The sequence below is a fragment of the Pelmatolapia mariae genome, linkage group LG7 (genome assembly GCF_036321145.2).
Source record: "Pelmatolapia mariae isolate MD_Pm_ZW linkage group LG7, Pm_UMD_F_2, whole genome shotgun sequence".
Classification (NCBI taxonomy): Eukaryota; Metazoa; Chordata; class Actinopteri; order Cichliformes; family Cichlidae; genus Pelmatolapia; species Pelmatolapia mariae.
In genome coordinates this window covers 27,922,322-27,943,665 of record NC_086233.1, presented here as the reverse complement: position 1 = coordinate 27,943,665, position 21,344 = coordinate 27,922,322, and the positions used below count along the sequence as shown (strand labels likewise).

The window sequence follows — 21,344 nt, the reverse complement described above, 5'->3', positions numbered from 1 at the left end:
TAAATGTCTGTGCAGAACATATTATGTTTATTATTTGTAGGATGATTTATGCTAGTGAGGTCCTCTTAAGCAATGTCAGTATTCTTCTGTTGCAAAAGACTGCCGTTAGCTCACATTACAACCGATGCAATACTGTAGGTGTTAAGTCTGAGAGCTGCGGGAAACCTGCCGAATATTAATTCCACATGCAGTAATGAGATTGTGCAACTGAATGCAAGATGGAGGATCTAACAAGGGTGTTCTAAATTCATCATTTGCCGTCTTTGTCTTTTTCTCTCAGTAATCTTTAAGCTGAAGGTCAAAGAGATGAATTGAGAGGTGACGAGGTACTGAAATTCAATATTTGCGAATGCATGAGCTTGGAATATTAACAGTACTAGTACTATTTATAGGTTTAATAGTGTAGGTTTTATAGTACTATTTGCAGGTTTGAAAAAAGATAGGTAAATCTGTCTACGTTAGGTGACATAAGTACAAATCCAGTCCAAACAGAACCAAAGAGGAAGGCGCTACTCTATTAAGTTCCTTCGTAGCTGAAAGCCTTTAAATGAGATATACAACAGGAGCTGTTCAGCTTTTATTGAAGATAAACTTTATTTTGCAGCATTGATGATTTATTCCTATACATCTTTCACACCACTCACATTATTTTCTTTGTACACAGAATATGTGTGATGTGTGTGTCATATTGCAAAGGATATCATCGTCTTTAGCAAGGAAAGAACAAAATAACAAAAGGCTATAGATATGTATGGATCGATAGATATATTATTATTTAGACTCAAAGAATGAGGTAACAATTCACAGTACAAATCCTTCAAGTTTTTAAATGTTTTTATATCTTAAGAACTTAAAACCTGCAGGGTTTTTAATATTCATAAAAGTTTTTGGAACCAAAAACAATATAAAATAAGCAAAAAAGCACTTTTACAAATCTTCAGCTCAATTCCTTAATCCTTTCCCCTTCGTCATACTGTAAAAAAGAAAAAGAAAAAAAAACTGTCTCCCTTCTACAGAAAACCTAGGTGCATTTTGGTATGGTGTGTCTCTTATGCTAAAAGAAGTGGTAGTGGGGGACGGGGTAGGTGGGCACTTTCATGACAGGCAACAGAAGCATTCTCTTGGGCAAACCTAGAGGGGAGACATGAGAAGAGCATAGCTCTGCATGAGTTCTGGGGAACAAATAACCAATTCTCACTATGCTAAGAGCATGTCCATCAAACACCCGTCACACTAGACAAGCAGGTTCCCAGAGGTAGACGTGTAACTGTGTGAGAAAAAGCAGGAATGTATGCACACGAGGTGACAGCCTTTATTAGTGGTTTACCACAGAAGACAAAGCGGGAGTTAAAAAGAAAAGCTAAAGTTTAATTTTGTGCAATTCTGTTAATTTCGGTCCATTTGAGTCAATTTAAAAGCGTTGATTCAACGATCCCGTTATTTATTATGATTTGGAATATGGTGACCAGCAGGGCCTTTAGACAATCAGACAGGACAATCCAAGATTTCTTTCTAGATTGTAAAGGCAGTAATAATTATGCCAGGTTGCACTAGAATTTTAAAAAAATATGTTTTAGTCAGTGTGACTAATCCGATAATTGATCGCAACAATCACACTAGTGTGTACACTGGTAATGTTAATAATGATGATCAAGGCTTTAAAATTAGGAATGAAGGGGTAAAATAAAGAGAAAGAATCAATTGAAAAATAATGAAACAGAAGCTGGTGCTTGCATTGTTCCGTAATGGATACTGTAGTAATAAATCTAACAGCTTTTGGAATAATCAGAAGATTATGTGGCCTTAGATTGAGTTGAGCTACACTATCAGGCTGCATCAAGGCGTGTTAGAAGGGAAATATTTTTGAACTGTGAGGAGACACAAGTGACTTTGGGGTTGCGTCAGGAAGGTCATCCGGCGTAAAAATCTGCCAAATCAAACACGCAGAGCTACCTGCTGTGGCGACCCCCTGCGAATAAGTGAGCAGCCAAAAGTTGCTTTTTATTTTTTTACCTGTTATTCTTGCAGAGCTATTTTTTTCAGGGTCCAACAATACAAGTGCAGAGATGGAGACCAAAAACACTAAAGAGAGATATCAAACGTTGTGCTGTTGCAAATTGTGTGGATGAAACATTTCGTGTCTATATTTTTCTCCAGTTCAATGCATATTTTTAATCTCCACTGAACTTCCTACTTACTTGTGGGAAGGTGCAGAGTAAGTTCAAGGTCAGGACTAGTTATACAAGCCAGGGTACGTGACATGTTCGGATGAGTAACGGGTCAAAGGTACACACAGTATGCAGCAATTTATGTGCTTCCACAGAACATGCAGGGCATTTAATAGCCTAGTTATGCACTACTGTTTTTCAGTTGCTTAGTATGAGGCCAGCTACTGATGTATTTTTTTGGTAAACAATAACTATTTGAAAGTGCCAGTGAAGGCAGACTATTTTAGCAAGGAAAGGTGTCACACTAACATGTAAAAAAACCCAGTTGAAACTGCCTGGGAACTAACACTGGGTTCCAGCTTTCATAAACATATAACTGAGGTGGATTTCATTTTCAGGGATTCTGGGTTCTCAGGGGGTATTACAAATCTGCCTGGGGCCCTCAAGGTAGTTTCTTCTAGCACATAAGACCCTTTCAAACTAGGCTGTAAGATGGAAGGCGAGGCCTCCCAGTGCTACATGTGAAGTCCCACTGCACAGGACTCAGTCTGTTGAGGTAAATATGTGTATGGAGTGGGTTTTTTGCCAATACCTATGCTATTGAAGGTCAAGTATAAGTATATATTATGTCCTGAGAACAAGAAAACAGTGTAGCAGCAGTCCTACTGATGGAAAGCTGGTGTGTATCTTAAAAGTACTGGCCAAAGAAAAAATTGGAACTCGTTCTATTCCTTCTGCTAATCTAAACAGAAATGTGGATGATGGCTCTACAGTTGGGGCTCAAGTTAATAAAAGGTTAATAAAAGTCAAGAAACAAGGTAACTATTCAAATATTTTTCATAGTTTTCTACTCTTTTGCATTTAAACTATTTGAAGGCAATGCCGGAAGGTGTGCCGATATAAACACAATCAGGATTGTTTTTTGGGTGATTTTAGATGAAAGCCTGAAACAGACGACAGCACTCTGTGCTGATAGAGCAGCAGTCCAACCATAAGAGATGAGGGTGTGAGAGGCAACAGGCAGATTAACACATAAGGACTGAGTGGACAATTAGCCAAAGCACAGATCTGATTGTAGAAAGACAACAAAGAGATTCAATGTTAAACGCTAAAATTTTGATCTTAAAGGGGGTCAAGACTTTAAAATCATTTTGAGAAAAGAGAAGAAATGGATATAAAAAGCAGTCGAGGACAAGGGCTGTAAGTGTAAACCTACTGAAGATTCATTAATTTACCCACAAATGGCTAGAGCGAGAGAGAGAGAGAGAGAGAGAGAGAGAGAGAGAGATGGAGGGAGGTTACAGATGGAAAAAGGAGGCTTGAGCTGATGAGGAGTGGACGTGAAGAGGCACGTACCGTACGCAGGAGCAGCTGCTGCAGCAGGGCTGTAGCCATACGGTGTCCCAAAGCCTGTTGGGAAAGAGGTTACAAGGTCTAATTCAATTCTGCACTTGTTAAATCCAAAACTAACACACGTTTCAGCTTTTGTGTAACTTCAGATGACTATTTTGGCCACTTTGAATTCTAGCAGACAGCTATGGGTTTAAAGTATGAGACCTAAGTAGATGCTGTACTCCTCAAGCATAATGAAGATAAATCTTGCAGTGGTTTTTATGCTACACAGTTTATCTGCTCTCAACAAATTACTGCTATCCCCTTTTCTATAGGTGACTGTAGGGTATTTGTGATATTTTGCAATACAACTACAGGGAAATGCATGGGTTTTTTTAACCACGGGAAAATAAATTTTCCTCTGCCTAAAGCAGAGGAAAATGTCAGAATTTTAAGGCCAAGAAAAAAAGAAAATACCAGATCTGCAGAAACTGTCATGTCAAATAAAAAATATAATATAAAATACGGTTTAGCCAAGAAATTCTGTACAGTGGTAAAATGGGAAATCGGCAAGCTTGGGAACAGAGATTTGAGTTAAAAACCATGTCCAGTATAATTTGATGTGCATTTTTCGAAGAAGAAAAATTAAGATTAAGATGCAAAATGTTAAGTGGTTAACTGTGCTAGCTGTGTATTATTGATTTATATCTAAAAACAACATATGCGACATTTACAGTGTTGCAAACTGGTGACTTTTTCTTTTGTCACGTAACAAGACACAAAATCCCTTCACTACCTGGAGTGACATATCCAGGTGCAGCTGCACTGACGAAGGCTCCTCTTGCTAGGGCCGCTCTTCCTCTTCCTCTGGCAACCTGAGCTGCTACTGCTGAGGCTGCTGCTGCTGCTGCCAGGGCTCCTTTGGTCTGAACACAGGCACAGAGTACACATATTAACAATCACAATGCCAAGATCAGAAGCTGGCCGTAAAGCTAGAAAGATGTGTGTTTGAAATGCATGAATGCAGTGATACTGTAAGAAGATATCAAATCAAACATGCATGTAACACTGACAATGTTGTAATGCATTGGGGTCTCATTTTTTACAGATCTATATGGGAAATTGCGTTATTGACAACATAAGTGGAAGAGGGGTGATCTCATAAAAGTACTGATCTGTTAAACTTGTTAAATCAGTCTAAACACAGTGTTATTGATTACTGATAGAGGAACACATTGGGCAAACTCTCCAACTGCTTTTTGATCAGAAATGGAGTATAACAGTAATGCAAAATAGGACAGAAAGACTGGTTTAATAGTTTATTGTTGTTTCAGTGTAAATGCACATGCTACAGAGTTAATCGGGGACTTCTGTGTCAGGGTTGTGCTGCATAAGTGTGTCTCTCCTTACTTGAGGCAATATCTTCTTCTTCTTGTTTGCAGCTGCGTTGGGACCAGAGAAGAGTTTTTCCAGAGCTGCTAGGGCAGCGCTGGCCTTTGCTACCTTTTTGTTGGGGCCTGCCCCACGAAATTTCTGCCCGTCGACCTCCACCTAACATGCACACAAATATTCACAGAAATGTGTTTTATGCTTAGGGAAAAACAAAAGAAACATACTACATTTTGGACCTGTAGTGATTTATAAACAATTAATACTCTCTTATTTTATTGATGTACGGGTATTCACAGTTTTTATAGTACAAATCTGTTAGAGCTAAAAATCCCACAATGTGGGCCAAAGGCAACGTTTTTTGAAGTCATCAGTGAGTCAGTCAGCGAGTCTTGCTGAACAGGACGGCTTGTTTAAGGATGCCCTGCTGTCAAGCAGGCCTGCTAATCAATCAGCAGAGCGATGGAGCAACCAGGCATGTCGGAAAACAAACCACCCCACTGACTCTACCGGGTGATGAGCCTGTTTCTGGTTGTGTACAATACTGCGCACAAGGCTTGAGACCTCATTTCTTTATACATGTATTTTGATAGGAAATAGGTGCACTGATTTATTGAAACGTGCAAACACAAATGGAAATATATTCTATATGGTAAAAACTGAATTTTTACAATTCTAACAAGCTTGAAAGCCAATATTTGGTATAACCACATTTTTTTAACACAGCCTGACCTGGGACACCGGCATTCCTTACTGCGTTTAGCAGGCAACCCATATGCCATAAGGCTAGTGCACATATATAGATACAACTATATATGGATTTATAAAACTGTACTGACTGAAAATGACTGAAAAAGCAGGCAATGTTCAAAGGCAACTTCTTTTTTTCAACTTTTGCTTTTGACAAGATCTGTAACAAAAACATTTTTCTCTCACCTCCATAACAAAGCGTTTGTCGTGGCTGCCTCCACTCTCAGAGATGAGCTCATATTTGAGGCCTCTTCTCTTCTCGTTTAGCTCCATGACAGGATTCTTTCCACTCGCTGTCAGTATGGGACCCTGAGTTCGCACCTGGAGAGTGAAAAGGTATTAAAGTAACTTAAAAGTGGGTTCATTTATTTATAAAATAACAAATATGACAGTTAACATGGGAGATGACGCATGGTATGAAAATGTCAGTGATTTAGGTGTGTTTATTGTTAAACCACACTGACTTCCTATTATGCTTCAGTAGCTTGAATCAAATCAAATTTTACCAGATTAAAAAAAAAAGCATTTGAACTAAGCGTGTGCTTTCATTTGTTGACACACACTTCTCATTCCCTACCTCAAGTGTGTTGGAACTGTCCGAGGAGTGTGTTGGGTTATTGCTAGTGTGCGAGGAGGTCTCGCTCTTCCCCTCACTGTCCGACTTCTCGTCTGAACTCATGGGGTCCAGGTCTGAGTCAAATCCAGTCGGGTAGCCCATTGCCTGGAGAACCTTGAGATCAACAGCAAGGAAGTAAAAATAAAGGTAGGAAAGGAAGGAAAAAGGCAGGCAAAAACACCCAAAAGAGCTAATATGCATTAAAACAACAAAATAAAAAATAAAACTAATCAAACAATCTTACATTGCTTTTGCAATATGAACATGATTTCTGATGAACTCACTCATGTTCCTTTACGTCAGATCACTTCATTCTGAGAAGACTGCATTAGTGTAATCAGGCAAAAAAGATTGAGTTAAAGAAGCATGCTGAGAATCTATTTCAACCAATATTTCTTCTTGAGGCAGGAATACTGCAGTATTAATGGCTCAGCTGTACAATGGTTAGCTGATTTGAGTATCATATCACTTTAATGTAAGTCCTTGACAAGACAGCAGCACACAGACAGGGAGAGGAGAAGGAAGGTAAGGACGTTGATTGTGTCACAGCTGCTCAACCAGCCCCTATAGTAAGAGTATATGTGAGAGAGCGAGAACAGGAAGTAAAGAAACTGAAGGCAAGAAAGAGAGATCAAAAGGTGAGCACATGAGAGAAAGGAAGTGAGCAAGAAGGAGAATAGAAAAGAAGGAGAGGTGGGGAGAAAGAGCCTTTTATGGGAATGGAGCGGACAGCGGATTATCCCAGCTCTGTGCTCTGGAGAGCCTCTTTGTTCACAACCACTTTGGGATTACATGGATTTGCCCACCTCCATCTTTCCTCACACACACAAACACATCAGCAGGTATACGTAGGCAAAAACATATTTGTAGCCATACAGGTTTGGCGTCAGCTGGAACTTATTAAATTTTTCAGGGAGCCAACTGAAATTACCACCTTGAGGCCTCAGGCTACTGCCAACCTGTCAAGTTGGAGTTTAAATCCGTGCTCGTCCAGACTCATATGGCACGTGGCCTGAAGACTTGAATAGGTGGTCCCCAAAAATTACTGTCACTATTTCAGCATTTGATCAAATGTGAAATGTATTCACAATCTAAATATTCTGCTCCTCAGTTATGGCACTGAATAATGGCAAAGGTGTTGTTGAGTGGCAATCCAAACAGGTTTTGAGGTCACAGTGACCAGTAGCCAGTTCATCCTTGAGTCCAAGTGAATGCTTATGTCAGACATTAGATCACAGCAACTGCGAGGGGCATTAGAAATGATTGTCTTCTTATAACAAGACTATTTTTTTTAATTACTTTGTGTTCTCTATATGTTATTTTATCCATCCATTTTCTTCTTAATGGTGATGCTGGAGCCTATTCCAGCTGTCATGTGGTGGGAGGAGGGCTGCACCTTAGACACAATGCCAGTCTGCCACAGGGTTAACATATAGAGATAGAGACATCCCTCGCTCTCACATTCACACCTGTGGCCATGCAACTGCTAAAGAGAAAGGCAGCAGCCAGCAAGTTGAACTCAGAACCTTTCCAACCAACCTACATTTCTAACCAACCATGTTAAAAAAACATAAAGACACAAATGTAATCAAGCATACCTTGACTGCAACGTGAAGCTTTGCAGTCTTCTTAGAGGATCCAGAGGCTTCGTAAACTGTTCCATCTAGGTCCACAGACATGGTGAAGACTGGAGCATGAACCGGCCCTGACTGGGACAGCAGGCGGTACTGCAGCCCTGGCCGGATCTGGTTCAGCCGCATCAGGGCGTTCATTGGTTGGTTGGAGTCTATGGCTTTACTGTCCAGGACTAAGGCCAAAAACAGGTAAGAGAGAGTAATAGTAAGACATAAAGCAAACCAGGGTACATTTAATAACTGTAATGCGAAAGTTATAAAAGCTGAAATTGGACAGAGTAGAGAAAAATCAGGGTAATTTGTAATGTTTTTCAGCATTCTGCCAAGTTGTTTTTATGAGGAATAAAGGCGCCTTTCTTCTTTAATCACTTTCCTCCTTTTTGCCAATATATAGAAATGCCTCTTTGCCTCCATTAGCTGGGGTTTATCTTCTCCTTGTACAAAGAAAATACTAGGAATGGTTGGGTGGCCTACTAAAATGTTAACAATCAATAGCATCGATGTGTCTCAGAGGAATGAAAAAGGGAGGAAGGGAGCAACAAAAGAGAGACAAGGTGAAGATAAGCGAGGCTTCTCTGTAGATAAAATCATGAAAATCGAATGATGAAAGAACATTTTCTAATATAACATACTTTGAATCATATGCACTGTTAGGCTTTAAAATATAACAAGCATACTACAATATTAGATTTGTCTTCCTCCTTGTACCTTTTCTTAGATTCCTCTTCATCTTCTTGATGAGGTCCTTGTCATCCATTGCTCCATCTTCATATGGCCTCTTCAAACCTAACCCTCAAATCAAAAGACACAGATAAACACAGAGAGAATTACTAATCAATCACTAACTACAAGAGATGTTTATGTCAACTCACACATGTGGCACTTGTGTATGACAAAAACACACAAAGGCAATGTCACAGAGAACAAACGATACAAGAGAACAAGCACAGGACGGATGAACACACAGAGAAGATAAACAGAGCTGACAGGCAGACCAGCAAACAGTCAAACAATGAGGAAGACATACCAGATCGTGCCCTACGTGCACCTTAATCCATAAATGCTTTTTCCATCTCAGCATCAAAATTTCAAAAGGCCCGATTCGATTTTCCACGAAAGTCACTTTGGCTATGTGCCAGCTCAAGATCTTATGAGATTTCTGTGAGTCTCTCTTTTTCCTGCAGAAAGCATGCACAACCTAAAGCAATTTCACTAAAGCTAAAATCCTTAGTGTGGCACTGGAGACAGGGTCAATAAGAGAAAAAAATGTATATAACATACCTACATCACTGAAGCTAGTTTTATTATGATTAATATGTCAGCCTTTCTGAGGATGCTGGCAGTGCTACAGAAGTGCATAGAAAACACATAATACACCCAGAAAGGTCATGACAAGTGTGAGAAGACAGCCAAGGCCTTGTCTGATCCAGAACTGGATGGGCAGGCAGAGCAGCAATGGGGAATAAAAAAAGGTACACACCTTCTTTATCAGACCACGGATATTTCTGTGATGGTTTATTTGAGGGAAGAGGCTCCATCTCTAACACCTTGTAGATCTGTCCGAACGCCATGAGCCTGAGAGCATGCTGTTGAACACAAATCACACACCATACACAAAAAGAAAGATGATGAGCTGAGAAATGGATTTGAACCGAGACAAATTTTATGTCAACAGAGGCACAGCATGCAGTATTCAAGATGTTTACTAGCATTATTAAACATTATTAAATTATTTTAAAAACAGTATAAAACATTAAAAAGGATGCAACTGGTGGAGTTACTCTTTAAGTCTAAATAAAGAGAGTCAAAATATCCTAAAATGTTTAACTTATGTACAGCCTACAGTCGATAAACACATGTAAGAAGCTCCTTCACTCTTTACACTGTGATAACTCACAGCACATCTGTGCTGTTTGCTATATCCTGAATATCTGAGACAGAAGAACTGTTCCGATGAGGAGTCACATAATCTGCTGATGCAACAATCTTAACCTCAAGAAAATTAACTTAAACAACAATGGACATTTTGTACTTAAGTGAATCTGCAATACTTAGGAGTATAAAGCTGGATAATGCATGGGCAAACTTCTAAATATACAGTTTAACCCCCCCCCCCAAAAAAAACCTTTCTTATCTTACACCACACAGCACCAAAACTGTACCCAAATTTAACCATAATGACTTGTCTTTACGTTAACTTACAGTCTTGCATGCATCCCCAGTCTACACAAACAGATAACCAAATGGCACATAGAGACTCTGCTAATATAAATCTATTAGGGGGGTAGAGTGTCTCAGATATTAATGACACCTGGTGCAGCTCATTGACAGAACAGCTCCCTCTCTCCTATCTGCTCTTGTATCTGCTCCAATGCAATTATCCCCATTGACATTCCAGCCTCGTCCATGCTGCCTTCAAAAGGAAATGGACGGCAAGATTCACTAAGCCACGAGGCTCAGAGGCTGCCCTGCTCGCTCGAGTGTGTGTGTCGAAGGACACGGCGGCACACGCACACATACACACACACACAAATACCACACGCACATAAATACTGTCCTCGAGGTGTCAGAGATGGATTTATGGCTTACAATGGCAATAGCTTCCCACACCAATCATTAAAATGCGGCACCACACAGCTCTTTCTGGTGACTGAATGTATGTGTGTGTGTGTGTGTGTGTGTGCTCGCAGAATGAGTGGTTGGGGCAGCAATGAGGTCTTCCTGTCTTGCTAATGGGCATATTGCTGAGTGATTCCCACACACTGCCAGCTCAGGGCAAGAAGCACTGGGTGATAGCAATGCCATAGTTAAACTACATTGTACGTGTGTACCTGTGCACTGAAGGTAATGTCCTCAGCCTGCTGGTCAGTCATGCTGGCGAGTGTGTTTGTTGGCTCTTTCTCACACGGGTCGTGTAAACCTGGGCCTCCTGGGGGAAGTGACAGTAGATGACACACAGACATGCTAAGTCAGTCATTGTCACTTTCTGTGCCGACGGTGCAGCTCAGCAGCATTTAATTGGGCTTCACTTTAAAAGAGACAGTGAAAATCTTGAGAATTAAAATGAATTCGGAAAAACATCTTGTAGGTAAATAAACATTCTCCTTCTAGTGTGGCATACATTTCCCTTTGAATTAAAATGGGTTATTTTTTATTTGCAGTTTGTTAAACTTTGATTCTTCCACTTTTAAATAGCTCCTTTCAGTCCTTCAAAGTAGGCACTTGAAAAGCACCAGCCCGAGAGGAGAACACTGGTTTTCGATCCAAAGTAAATTAGCTTTATTCAAAGACAATTTTACCCAGTGATGCAGAACACTTTGCAAAGAAGCCATTAAGCTAGCTCTAATTAAGATGCTTCCATAATGATGACCTGCCTCAGACAGCTGTGCTCTGCTGGGTCATTTATAATGTCTCGACCTCTCTTAAAAACAGCTCAAAAATGTGTCAAGCAGAGCTGTGATATATCTCCTCATCTACCCACATTAAGAACTTTATTTAGCTCTCCTCGTAAGAAATGCCAGAAAACTGTATGAAAATACATCCTCATCTACTCAAATCTTTGCAGTCACAAATTCATTCATGAATACAGCACACCAAGTACCTGGGAGCAGTATGCCTGAGGCCAGACACTCCATGACTCTGCGCAGCGCTTCTCCTGCCCCAAGGGGTCTGTTGCAGGTGGCAATGGCTTTCTCACAGATAAGCTCCAAGGGCTGCGAAAAAAGTTGACATAAAAACAGATAAGCATGCAATAATAAAGAAATGTGGGTGATGTGTCATTAAAAGGTACATTCCATTCACTGACCACTTTGTTGCTAGGTACTAGAGATGGCACGATACCACTTTTTTATGTCCGATACCGATACCGATATCATAAATTTGGATATCTGCCGATACCGATATGAATCCGATATAGTGTGTTTTTTAATCAATAAAACTGTTTTTTTTAATATCTTGCTGCTTTTTGTATAAGTTCATACTCAAGTTAAAAAAACAAACAAACACTAAAGCTATTCTGTTATACCTGTATGCAAAAAATACACTGCACCCAAAATATTTCATAGTTCAGCAATACTGATCAATCTAATAAACTTAAACCTACTCCATCCTCCCTATTCTGGTATTTTAAAGAGTAAGCAACCTAACTAATAGGGTTTTAAAACTCCCAGCAAAAAAAATAAATAAAAATAAAATAGGGAACCACCTCCACCCTCCACCTCATGATGCTTAATCGACGTAATCAACTTTAATTTGATGCAGTGTGGAAAAAAAATGCACAGAAATCAATTATTTTTCTACAATATTTAAATAGATTCAACATCTTTCTTCAACAGAATTGCAGACTGCACAGATGGTACCTTCCCAAAGGAAAAAGTACTATAGCTTACTAGGGTATATTAGACTTAATAGTTACTATATACAGTAATGGACTTCTATACATTTTACATCAGATTAAAACTTTGGGTGTAAGATTCGGATAATTATTTATTAAAAGCTAGACATTTTAAATGAGAATAAGAAAGAAAAGTATGTCTTTGTGCCCCCTTTTCCCTGTTCATGCCCTATCGGCCCCCCTGGCTAAGCTTTGCTAGATCCGCCCCTGCACAGTTACCAGCCGTCAGCTACGTAGAAAAGGATCCTGGTGTAGAAAGTAATATTAAATAAATTCTAACAACAGCTTATCAAGGTTAAATGTGCTGCTGTTGTTCAGCCGCTGGTTTCCTCTTTCTGACGCGAAGTGGGCCAAAAACAAAGAAGAGAGACGGACTCGCGACAGAAAAGCCGATCAGCTGATCATTAAGCAGTTTCACGATTGAAGTAGCAGCAGGAGAGGGAGAGAGAAGAGGCTCCATATATCGGTTGTTAAGCTTAACGCGGGAATGCTTTACAAACATTCAGAGATGAACTTACACACTTGCTTTACTTCTCTCTGGGAAACCTTTCTCGGAGATGAAATGCTGGTTTGGTAGCGAGGCTACAAATACACACAGCCGCTCTATCACGTGAGCACACTGCTCCGACGTGCTAAGGTTATGAGCCGAGTTACGCCATGTCGCAAGTTTTGTGAGGTGCTTTTTTGATATTTAATGGATCGGATTACATTTTTTATTTCACTCCGATATCCGATCCAGTAATTTAAGTCAGTATCGGACCGATACCGATACGTAATATCGGATCGGTCCATCTCTACTAGGTACACCTGTTCAACAGAAATTTCGAATTAGTTACATGGCAACTCACATTCGGCATGTAGACGTGGTCAGGAAAACCTGATCGAGTTCAAACTGAGCATGGGGAAGAAGGTTGATTTAGGTGACTTTGAATGTGGCATGGTTGGTGATGCTAGACGGACTGGTCTAAGTATTTCAGAAACTGATGATCTACTGGGGTTTCTCCACACAACCATCTGTAAACGTTAAAGAAATGGGCTTGGCTGGGCTTGTTGATGTCAGAGGAGACTGGTCGGACTGCTTTAAGCTGATAATAACCAAAATAACCAATTTTTACAAGTGAGATATGCAGAAGAGCGTCTCTGAATGCATAACACTGAATTTTGGAGCAGATGGGCTCCAGCAGCAGGAACTCGATGCCACCCTTGTTAGGTAAGAACAGAAAATTGAGGCTATAGTTTGTATGGGATCTCCAAAAATTAGACCACGGAACATAAGAAAAAAGTGTGGCTTACAAATCTGCAGCTATTGTGTGATGTATTATGAAGGAGTATGAAGGTCACATTAAGAAACAAAAATATTATTGTTAATTTGGAGAATAAAGTCAAAATTTCCAATTAAGCTCAAAATACTGTTTTTAGAAAAAAGTCAAAATGTAGAGATTTAAGTCAAACAACTGCTAGGGCTGATATAAGCTTTACAAAATGCCTCGTGTAGATGAGTTTGTGAAACAACTTGATCCCCCATTTTTTTCTTCTGACTAGATGTAGCTTTTTGCACCATCTTTTCAACATTTATCACCACACTGTGCTTATGTGCTAAAAGAGAAACAGTTTCCATGTCACTAAGACTGAGTGTGAAGTGCAATGTCAATAGCGTATCTACAAAAGGCATATTGTAGAGGGTGTAGCAGCTGTGGCAGTTCTTTGACTTGAAACAACAGCTTTAATCGCTGCATTTTGACTTTTTTCTCAAAATATTATTTCAACTTTATTCTCAAAATGAACACTAACTTTTTTTTCTGTATGTGACCCCAATACTCTGTCATACAGTATGGACTGATATCTCTGAGAAATGTTTCCAGCACCTTGCCATGAAGACTTAAATCTGTTCTGAATGAAAAAGGGGGTCCAACCTGGCATTAGCAAGGTGTACTTATTAAAGTGTCCAGTGAGTGTATTTAAACCATCTACACAAGTAGCTCCATTTGTAACCTGTTTCATTTACATACATTGCCTAGTTTTTAGCATAAAACATGTGATTTACAGATGATAAGTAATTGAACAGAGAAGCAACAAGGCGAGCACAACACTCACCCATCCCTTCAGAGGTTCCCAGATGGGATGTCTATTGCACATATCCCTTAGTATCCTGAGAACGATAACGCAGGACTTGAGTCCGTTCACTCGAGCCTGAGATGGTGGAAGGGAAAGACAGAGGGAGGCAAAGAGGAAGATTAAAGGAGAGGAGAAAAGGGAACAAACTGAGTATAGGAGCAGTGGTATTTGTTCAAACACATACAGACTACCGCCTGCAGAAAAACACAAAGCCACAGTCAAAAGGAAGCGACTGGATCTTTCTAAAACTCTGTGTCGCGAAAGATGTTGAATTAGTTTACTGAACATATATGTTTATTATTATTTTTTCTTTGTGTTTTGTGTTTGTCTCTAGTATATACACAGGCTACCACTATTTTCTTTTGTTTCCTCTTCTTTCTTTTTGTCAATAAGGTAAATGAGTCGGGAGATAGATGGGAAGGGGTATGGAAGGAGAATTGAAGGGAAGCACTGACATGTTGTACGGAGCAGGCAGGTTCACATAATTGCCAAAAAGAAAAACAAGTATCAACCATTGCTTTTGTAGCCCTACGATACTTAAAAAAAAAAACTTTTAATCTCACCCTTTTCCAGTTCTACACTAAACTTTTGGAGCAGGTATGTATAAAGTGGCTTTTTTTGCCATGATGTTGCAAAACAACATCCTGCAAACTGAAAATGCAAATTAGAGGACAAAAGAAAACATTAGTGCATTTCTTCTAACATACACATTCAATTTTACTATTTTAGTAAAATCAGTACATTTACACTCCCTGGGTGTGCATAACAGGCAGTATAGTTCTATCTGACTATTCTCTCTGGGTGAGTCGTCAGGCTACAATAAGCATCGGGCACGAAGACAGGAAGTGAGTGGGTGCCGACCTGGAACCACTTGGCGTGTCGCAGCGCTGCCAGGGCCAACAGACATCTGTGTCTATCCAGCACCTCCCCCTCCTCCTCCTCCTCAGCCTCCACTCTCTGCGCAGCAGCACCCAACACTGCCACAAAACAATAACAACCCAATATAGAGAACGTAAAACACACACACGTCAGCTTCGAGTGTGTGTGTTTGAGTGTTGCGCGCGTGAATGTACGCAGACACACCCGAAGTCGTGTGTGCGAGCATACATACACACACACATGCATGGATATTTTTGGTACATACAAGGTGCTTTTCATGCCATAAAGTTGCTCTCTCCTTGTACAAAGTGCTCACTTGCTGCACGGATTACAGATCCGCAATGGATGCTCATCAAGGGCTCCTCACTCTTTAAATGGAGTGCCATTTTCAACACTAGGATGAGTCAAATGTGTGTTGACTGCACCACATATTATCATAAATTTACTGTCCATACTAGAAAGAGATGTGTTGAAAATTGCACAAGCTACTGAATAGCAGTTTAGTATTTTAAATCCACTCAGTGACTAAAAAAAAATCATCAGAGCAACCAATGTTACAAAGGAAGAGACAACTTTGTGGGATGGAGAGCCCCCCCACAGACATACACAAAACAAATACCTAAGGAGTGTTTGATTTACTGTGTGTGAGCACAGTTGGAGCATATCGAGTCATTTTTATTGTGCCCAGCAATGTAAATCAATCTCTCCTTTATGTATTTGACAAGGATTTTATTTATTTTGATCCAGTCTGCACCAGGCAGGAGTCAAAATAGCAGTTTTGTTTGTCTTCTGCATTACTTAAGGTGCACTTGATTTTCACAGGCTCATAGAGAAAATGATGGTGCAGAGAAAGCAATTCAACAACCTGTCTGGGCAAACACAGAATCAAGCGCTCCTAAAGTAGAACTGAAAAGGAAAAGAAAAAAAATCTAAGATAGTTTGACCCAGTCTGAGACAAACACAACACAAGAGGGATCAAGGCAGGGTTTAGTCAGAGCATCATGGTTGGTAAAAGTAGAGCATTATACTTTTATATGTAAGCATTTGATTCATGCTGCCCTACACACCAGGCTGGCTGGGTTAGTGCAGCTTCAACTGGCCTGCTACTTGAGAAACAGCACAAAGTCTATGATATGCACGGCAAGCTGAATCAAACGCAGCTGTGTATGAATGAATGCCGTTACATGGGGTTTCCAAAGAAGGTTTTATTGTGCGCGGGACCAACTGGAGATAAAATAAAACACATTAAAGAGCCCTTTGGGGCTCTATGAAAACACAACTAGGTAAATATTTTCCTCATCAGTCTCCCATAAAAAGAAAATCCTAGCCTCGAGAGGCATTAATTTTAAATGTCAAATGCGTCCGATGCGTGCTGGAGCGAAAGCATTTATCTTGCGTTATAAAATGCAGTGTAGCGCTTCCTGACAATGGCATGCCGTAGTGTGCAATCTATGTTTCAGTGTGACGTGTCATGGTAAATCCTAAGGTCTGTCAGACTGGACCCAGCTGTGTGTTGGACAGCTCAGCTACTAGCAGATCATTAGTCTTTCTCTTCTCGCTTGTCCTCCCACTGTTCTCTCAATCAGCGCTCTTCTTTTATCATTATCTCTCTCTGGATTACCCTGTATTACTGAGTACAGAGGGAGATTTTTTTTAAAAAAGGAGTGAACCCCCACCCCACCACCACCTTTACCACACAAAGCAAGTGAGCTGCATCAGTGAGTAAAGCACACACATGCATGCAAAACATGTGCATATCTTCAATAAAATATTTATCTGTAGCATAAAAATTTATGTATAAAATTAACCCTACTAACATTAACCCCAATTCCCAAATGGGAATAAAGTGACTGGAAAATACTGTATAAATGATCACCTATTATCAGCTGAGAAGACATAATTCACCCGTCTAACATTTCAGCTAGAGCTTATGGAAACAATCTGCATTCGTGGAAACATGGAAAGTTTTTGTTAACAAATTTTTTCAGGGATAATGAATCTCCCTAATATGTTGCTAATCATTTCCTGACAAGCCTAAACAGAGCTAAAACAGGCACTGCCACTGGTCTTAAACCACTGGTGTTTATGCCGGCTGTTGCATGTGTTAATGTGAAAAGTATTCGACCCTGCACTTTAAAATATGATCGCCATAAATCTGCAGAGTTAGATATCCAGTGTGACAGGTATTTTTACAAAATATGACTGTGTGTGTGTGTGTGGCCTCCTCCTCCTCCTCCTTGCAGCTGAGTGAACATGTGTGCAAACCGATGTGTTCCCCTTGGTGAGAAAATACGAGGGGTCCTCTCTATCATGCCGAGGCATCTGGAATGATGTACGGCAAACCTTCGTGCTATCGCTCATCTCTCTCTGAGACCTGAGTGTCTAGTTGGATGAGAGCCACAGGATAGATGGGCAGCTTGCTACTGGCTGCTTATTGATTTCGCTGGCCTGCTGGCCTTGGTTCCCAATCTTACATCCCACAACCAATTATAACCAGTAACTGCTACACATGAAAACAGGGGAATGGGGATGTGTTGTTAGCAGACTGAACACCAGAGCTTTTCAGCTCGGATTTTACCTAATTACTTTGTAAAATGTCATAAAGTAACTAGAGTAACTGAAGCATTTTGGAGCAGTGTATTTCTGTAATAATTGGTTTGGATAAGGGGACTAATTCAGGCATTAATGCAACATGCTCTGGTATCTTATTAAAACCAAACCATGAAAAACTGCTGCTGCTACAGTGGCAGATTCAAGAGACAAAACATCATTGGCCAAACTTTATTCTCCTTTATTCTTGGAATTTGGCTTTCCAATTCAAATTAACCAGACAGACTGAAGAACAGTCAAGGTGTGAGCTGCACTAGTGGGTCTGTAGCTCAGGAGGTAGCGCAGGTCATCTACTTCGATTCCTGGTTGCTAAAAAAAAAAGTACTATTGAGAATGGGGCATAGAGTAGAAAAGCTCTCTACTTAAAATTTACTAAATTTCATTTATATAGCACCAAATCACAACAGCAGTTGCCTCAAGGTGCTTCTTACTGTAAAGATCCTACAATAATACTGAGAAAAAAAACAAAAATCAAACGACCCCATTTAAGCAAGTACTTAGCGACAGTGGAAAGGAAAATTATATGCAATTTAAAAACATCTTTATTTACTGGTGTATATAATGTAGAATTACGTTAATAAAATTCCATGCCCTTACACACAAACAATGATTTGGTCAGCTGACGAGTTGCCAGATTTGTGTGGCTCCTTGTCACCCTAAATCTCTACAATCTTAATGACAAATGATCCAGGTTAAAATAAATTCTCCTTTAAGAATTATTGACAAACTGTGTCTCCCTTTTCCAAAAGGTTTAACAAACAAACGCTGTTCTATCAAATCGACTAATGGCTATTGTAATACACTTAATACTTGTTCCAGCCAAGATGTCGCTGCACTTGGTCCAAAGTTCAGCTGCTTAATCTCTTATCACCTCGATTTTGTTATACAGGTGTTCTGTGAAAATCAGGAGTGACATTAAAAACTGTAAATCCACTCACTACTTCTTAAGAACAATGCTGTTTTGATCTCCTACCTATTAGTAGTCTGTTGGATCCTGGTAGGTTCACAGCTCCTGGCTTTGGCCCACTTAAAGTTTGAGATTTGTGGTGAATGAGCATTTTTTCTTGGCTCCTAGATTAGGGACCAGTCATCCTCAGGGGTTTAGATCATTATTAATGCTTCCTTGCTTTGACATTTATATATTTTTGTCTGCAGCATCTTGTTGGTGGAGATTTTTTTTGTCATCTTTGATGACTCTAAGCACTGTGTAATACTAGTTTTGTATCATATAAAGAAAGTTCTACTTACACACTTGAAAGCAACTAACCTGGATCACCGTGTAGCAGGCTGTCAAATCAGTAAAATAATGTCGACATTTTTTAAAAATTCATCTTGAGTATTTGTTTTTCTGAAATATGATTGTGTTTGGCTACTCTACCCACCTCTGCCTGTACCTGTCTTGTCCTGTGTCAGCATCAGTTCATGAGGTCAAACCTCTTGTCTGACAAAAAATGTGGAGTTTTCTAATAACATATACATAGTTAACACAAAGACCAATTGATTGTGCATGTGCTGGGTGTGGCCAAACAGAGAACAACTTTCCTATTCCTATGCTCCTACCTCGTCCATTTTTGCTTTCCGGGTCTTCCTCTTCTTCCTCCACTTCCCCCTCCACCACCTCTTCTCCTTCTTCCCCATTCTCCAGCTCCTGCTCTTCCTCCTCCAATTCCTCTTCCTCCTCCTCTTCTTCCTCGTCATCTTCCCTCATGGCCGGTGAGGTGAGGGTAATCTTCAAAGTGAGTTTAGGCTCTGTTGTCGTTTTTACCAAGATGGCCGCCTCAGGCAACGAGCTTGTGACCTCATATTTCTCTTCCGTCAGCTTCTGTTGTGTGTCAACAGACATAACTCGATAGTCAAGAGGCCAAGGCCACAATATGACACGGCACAGATGAAGAAGCAAAATATATTTCAGCATAGTGCGGCTTAAGCACACCACAACAACATCACTAGGTACGACAGGAGATTTAATAACGGGAAGTTTTCATGTGAAAATAAATGAGTGATGGTAGTTAGTCTTGTGGACACCATAAAAACACCCAGGGATACTTCTGACCACAGAACTGACTGTGTAAGAAGACAAAAAGATCACATGGACCCTTCAAAAGATATTTCCATTTTCTTTTAAATCACTGGCAGGTTAGAATATAGACTTCCAATTTCTGCGTCTAATCATCAAATAGCCTTTATATAAAACTCTGGAAGAGCTGTAAAATCTACTGAAGACACAGATATCAAGTAATATCTGATGAAAGCTGGCGAATCTTCTGTATAAGTTTTGCAGACACTGTTTATGTGTTTTTCTCAACACCCATTTGTTTCTCTGTGCGCACACTGTGCCTCATTCAACCTTCATTCTGAAGAAATTAATTACAGTTGACCTCGCTGGTCAGCACTACGACATGATGACTTATGCTAATATGTTCATGTCAGCATACACAGCAGCCACAACTGTTACTTGATACACCTGTAATGTAAAGAACAAACTTAAACAAATTAACACGCTTAATATCACCTACAAGACATGCAAAGATCAGTACACACACAGAGGCCCAGATGAAGCATATACAGTCATGAGTGATTAAAAATATTGAATAAAGGGATGTCAAATAAAGCTTATGTGTAAGTTAAATAAGGAAGATCTGTATTTGCTTGTTTGCCTGCGTTCCTGAGTGTTCGGGCTGCTAGTCTGTTCTTTACAACAAGTCTGAACTCCCACGCTGTCAAACACAATTCTGACATCATTAATTGAGTCCAATCATTTTCTTGCCTGCCTTCTGTGAACCAGTCAGCCTCAGTTATGTGCACTTTAAGTCTCAGTGTACTGTAACAGTTGGTAATGGTTGAAATTACAGTGAATTCAAGTCTTTGTAATAGCCCAAAACAGAACATTACCCTCTTCAGCTAAATTTAGGCTTGAGTTGGCCATGAGTAGCTGACCAGATTAAGCCAGATTAAGCCTAGAAAACAACATTAAAGGAAAATAAGATACCTAGTCTTTGTAAGTGACAAAAACAAGTATATCTGGGTTTATGTCTACATTCCAGTTGCCCTTTAAATGAGCAGTGAGTCACAGAGGGCCCATCTACATCCCATTTGGCTCTGATGGGAAATTCAAAATCGCTGGTCACTGGGCCGCAACATGAGATTATTTCTCTGTGTGCACACACCCACAGGAAACACACACACACACACACACACACACACACACACACACACACACACACACACACACACACACACACACACACAGGCTCTTTTTCTCCATCTCCAGCTCAAAATGTAATTGTGAGCAGAGAGGTTGTGCTGGGGCACTATTTATTTATTGAGTAATTTCTGCACTTGCCAGCCACGTTGGAAAGTGTTTCCCTACATTTGTTGTTATATTGCTAAATCCTTCCCTTCCAATCAGGTCCCCTCACCAGGCTGCAGTGATGTATATCCTACAAATTAAATAATTT

At 40.0% G+C, this 21,344-nt stretch overlaps 1 protein-coding gene across 4 annotated transcripts in view; it reads right to left on the bottom strand.

Annotated features, from left to right (window-relative positions):
• strbp (spermatid perinuclear RNA binding protein) overlaps nucleotides 1–21,344 on the bottom strand; it is a 92,005-nt gene that overhangs the window by 7,624 nt on the left and 63,037 nt on the right. For 2 of the 4 annotated variants that reach the window (XM_063478751.1, XM_063478752.1), the window contains exons 6-18: nucleotides 19,447–19,708; nucleotides 15,259–15,374; nucleotides 14,377–14,472; nucleotides 11,491–11,602; nucleotides 10,721–10,818; nucleotides 9,370–9,475; nucleotides 8,598–8,681; nucleotides 7,854–8,062; nucleotides 6,217–6,369; nucleotides 5,826–5,960; nucleotides 4,911–5,051; nucleotides 4,297–4,426; nucleotides 3,525–3,578 (exon numbers count right to left, since the gene is read on the bottom strand). In XM_063478751.1, coding sequence (XP_063334821.1) covers nucleotides 3,525–3,578; nucleotides 4,297–4,426; nucleotides 4,911–5,051; nucleotides 5,826–5,960; nucleotides 6,217–6,369; nucleotides 7,854–8,062; nucleotides 8,598–8,681; nucleotides 9,370–9,475; nucleotides 10,721–10,818; nucleotides 11,491–11,602; nucleotides 14,377–14,472; nucleotides 15,259–15,374; nucleotides 19,447–19,708 — 1,696 coding nt within the window. Of the gene's footprint in view, nucleotides 1–684; nucleotides 1,132–3,524; nucleotides 3,579–4,296; nucleotides 4,427–4,910; nucleotides 5,052–5,825; nucleotides 5,961–6,216; nucleotides 6,370–7,853; nucleotides 8,063–8,597; nucleotides 8,682–9,369; nucleotides 9,476–10,720; nucleotides 10,819–11,490; nucleotides 11,603–14,376; nucleotides 14,473–15,258; nucleotides 15,375–19,446; nucleotides 19,709–21,344 lie in introns of those variants that run through there. The other 2 variants (XM_063478754.1, XM_063478753.1) reach the window with 2 other exon arrangements.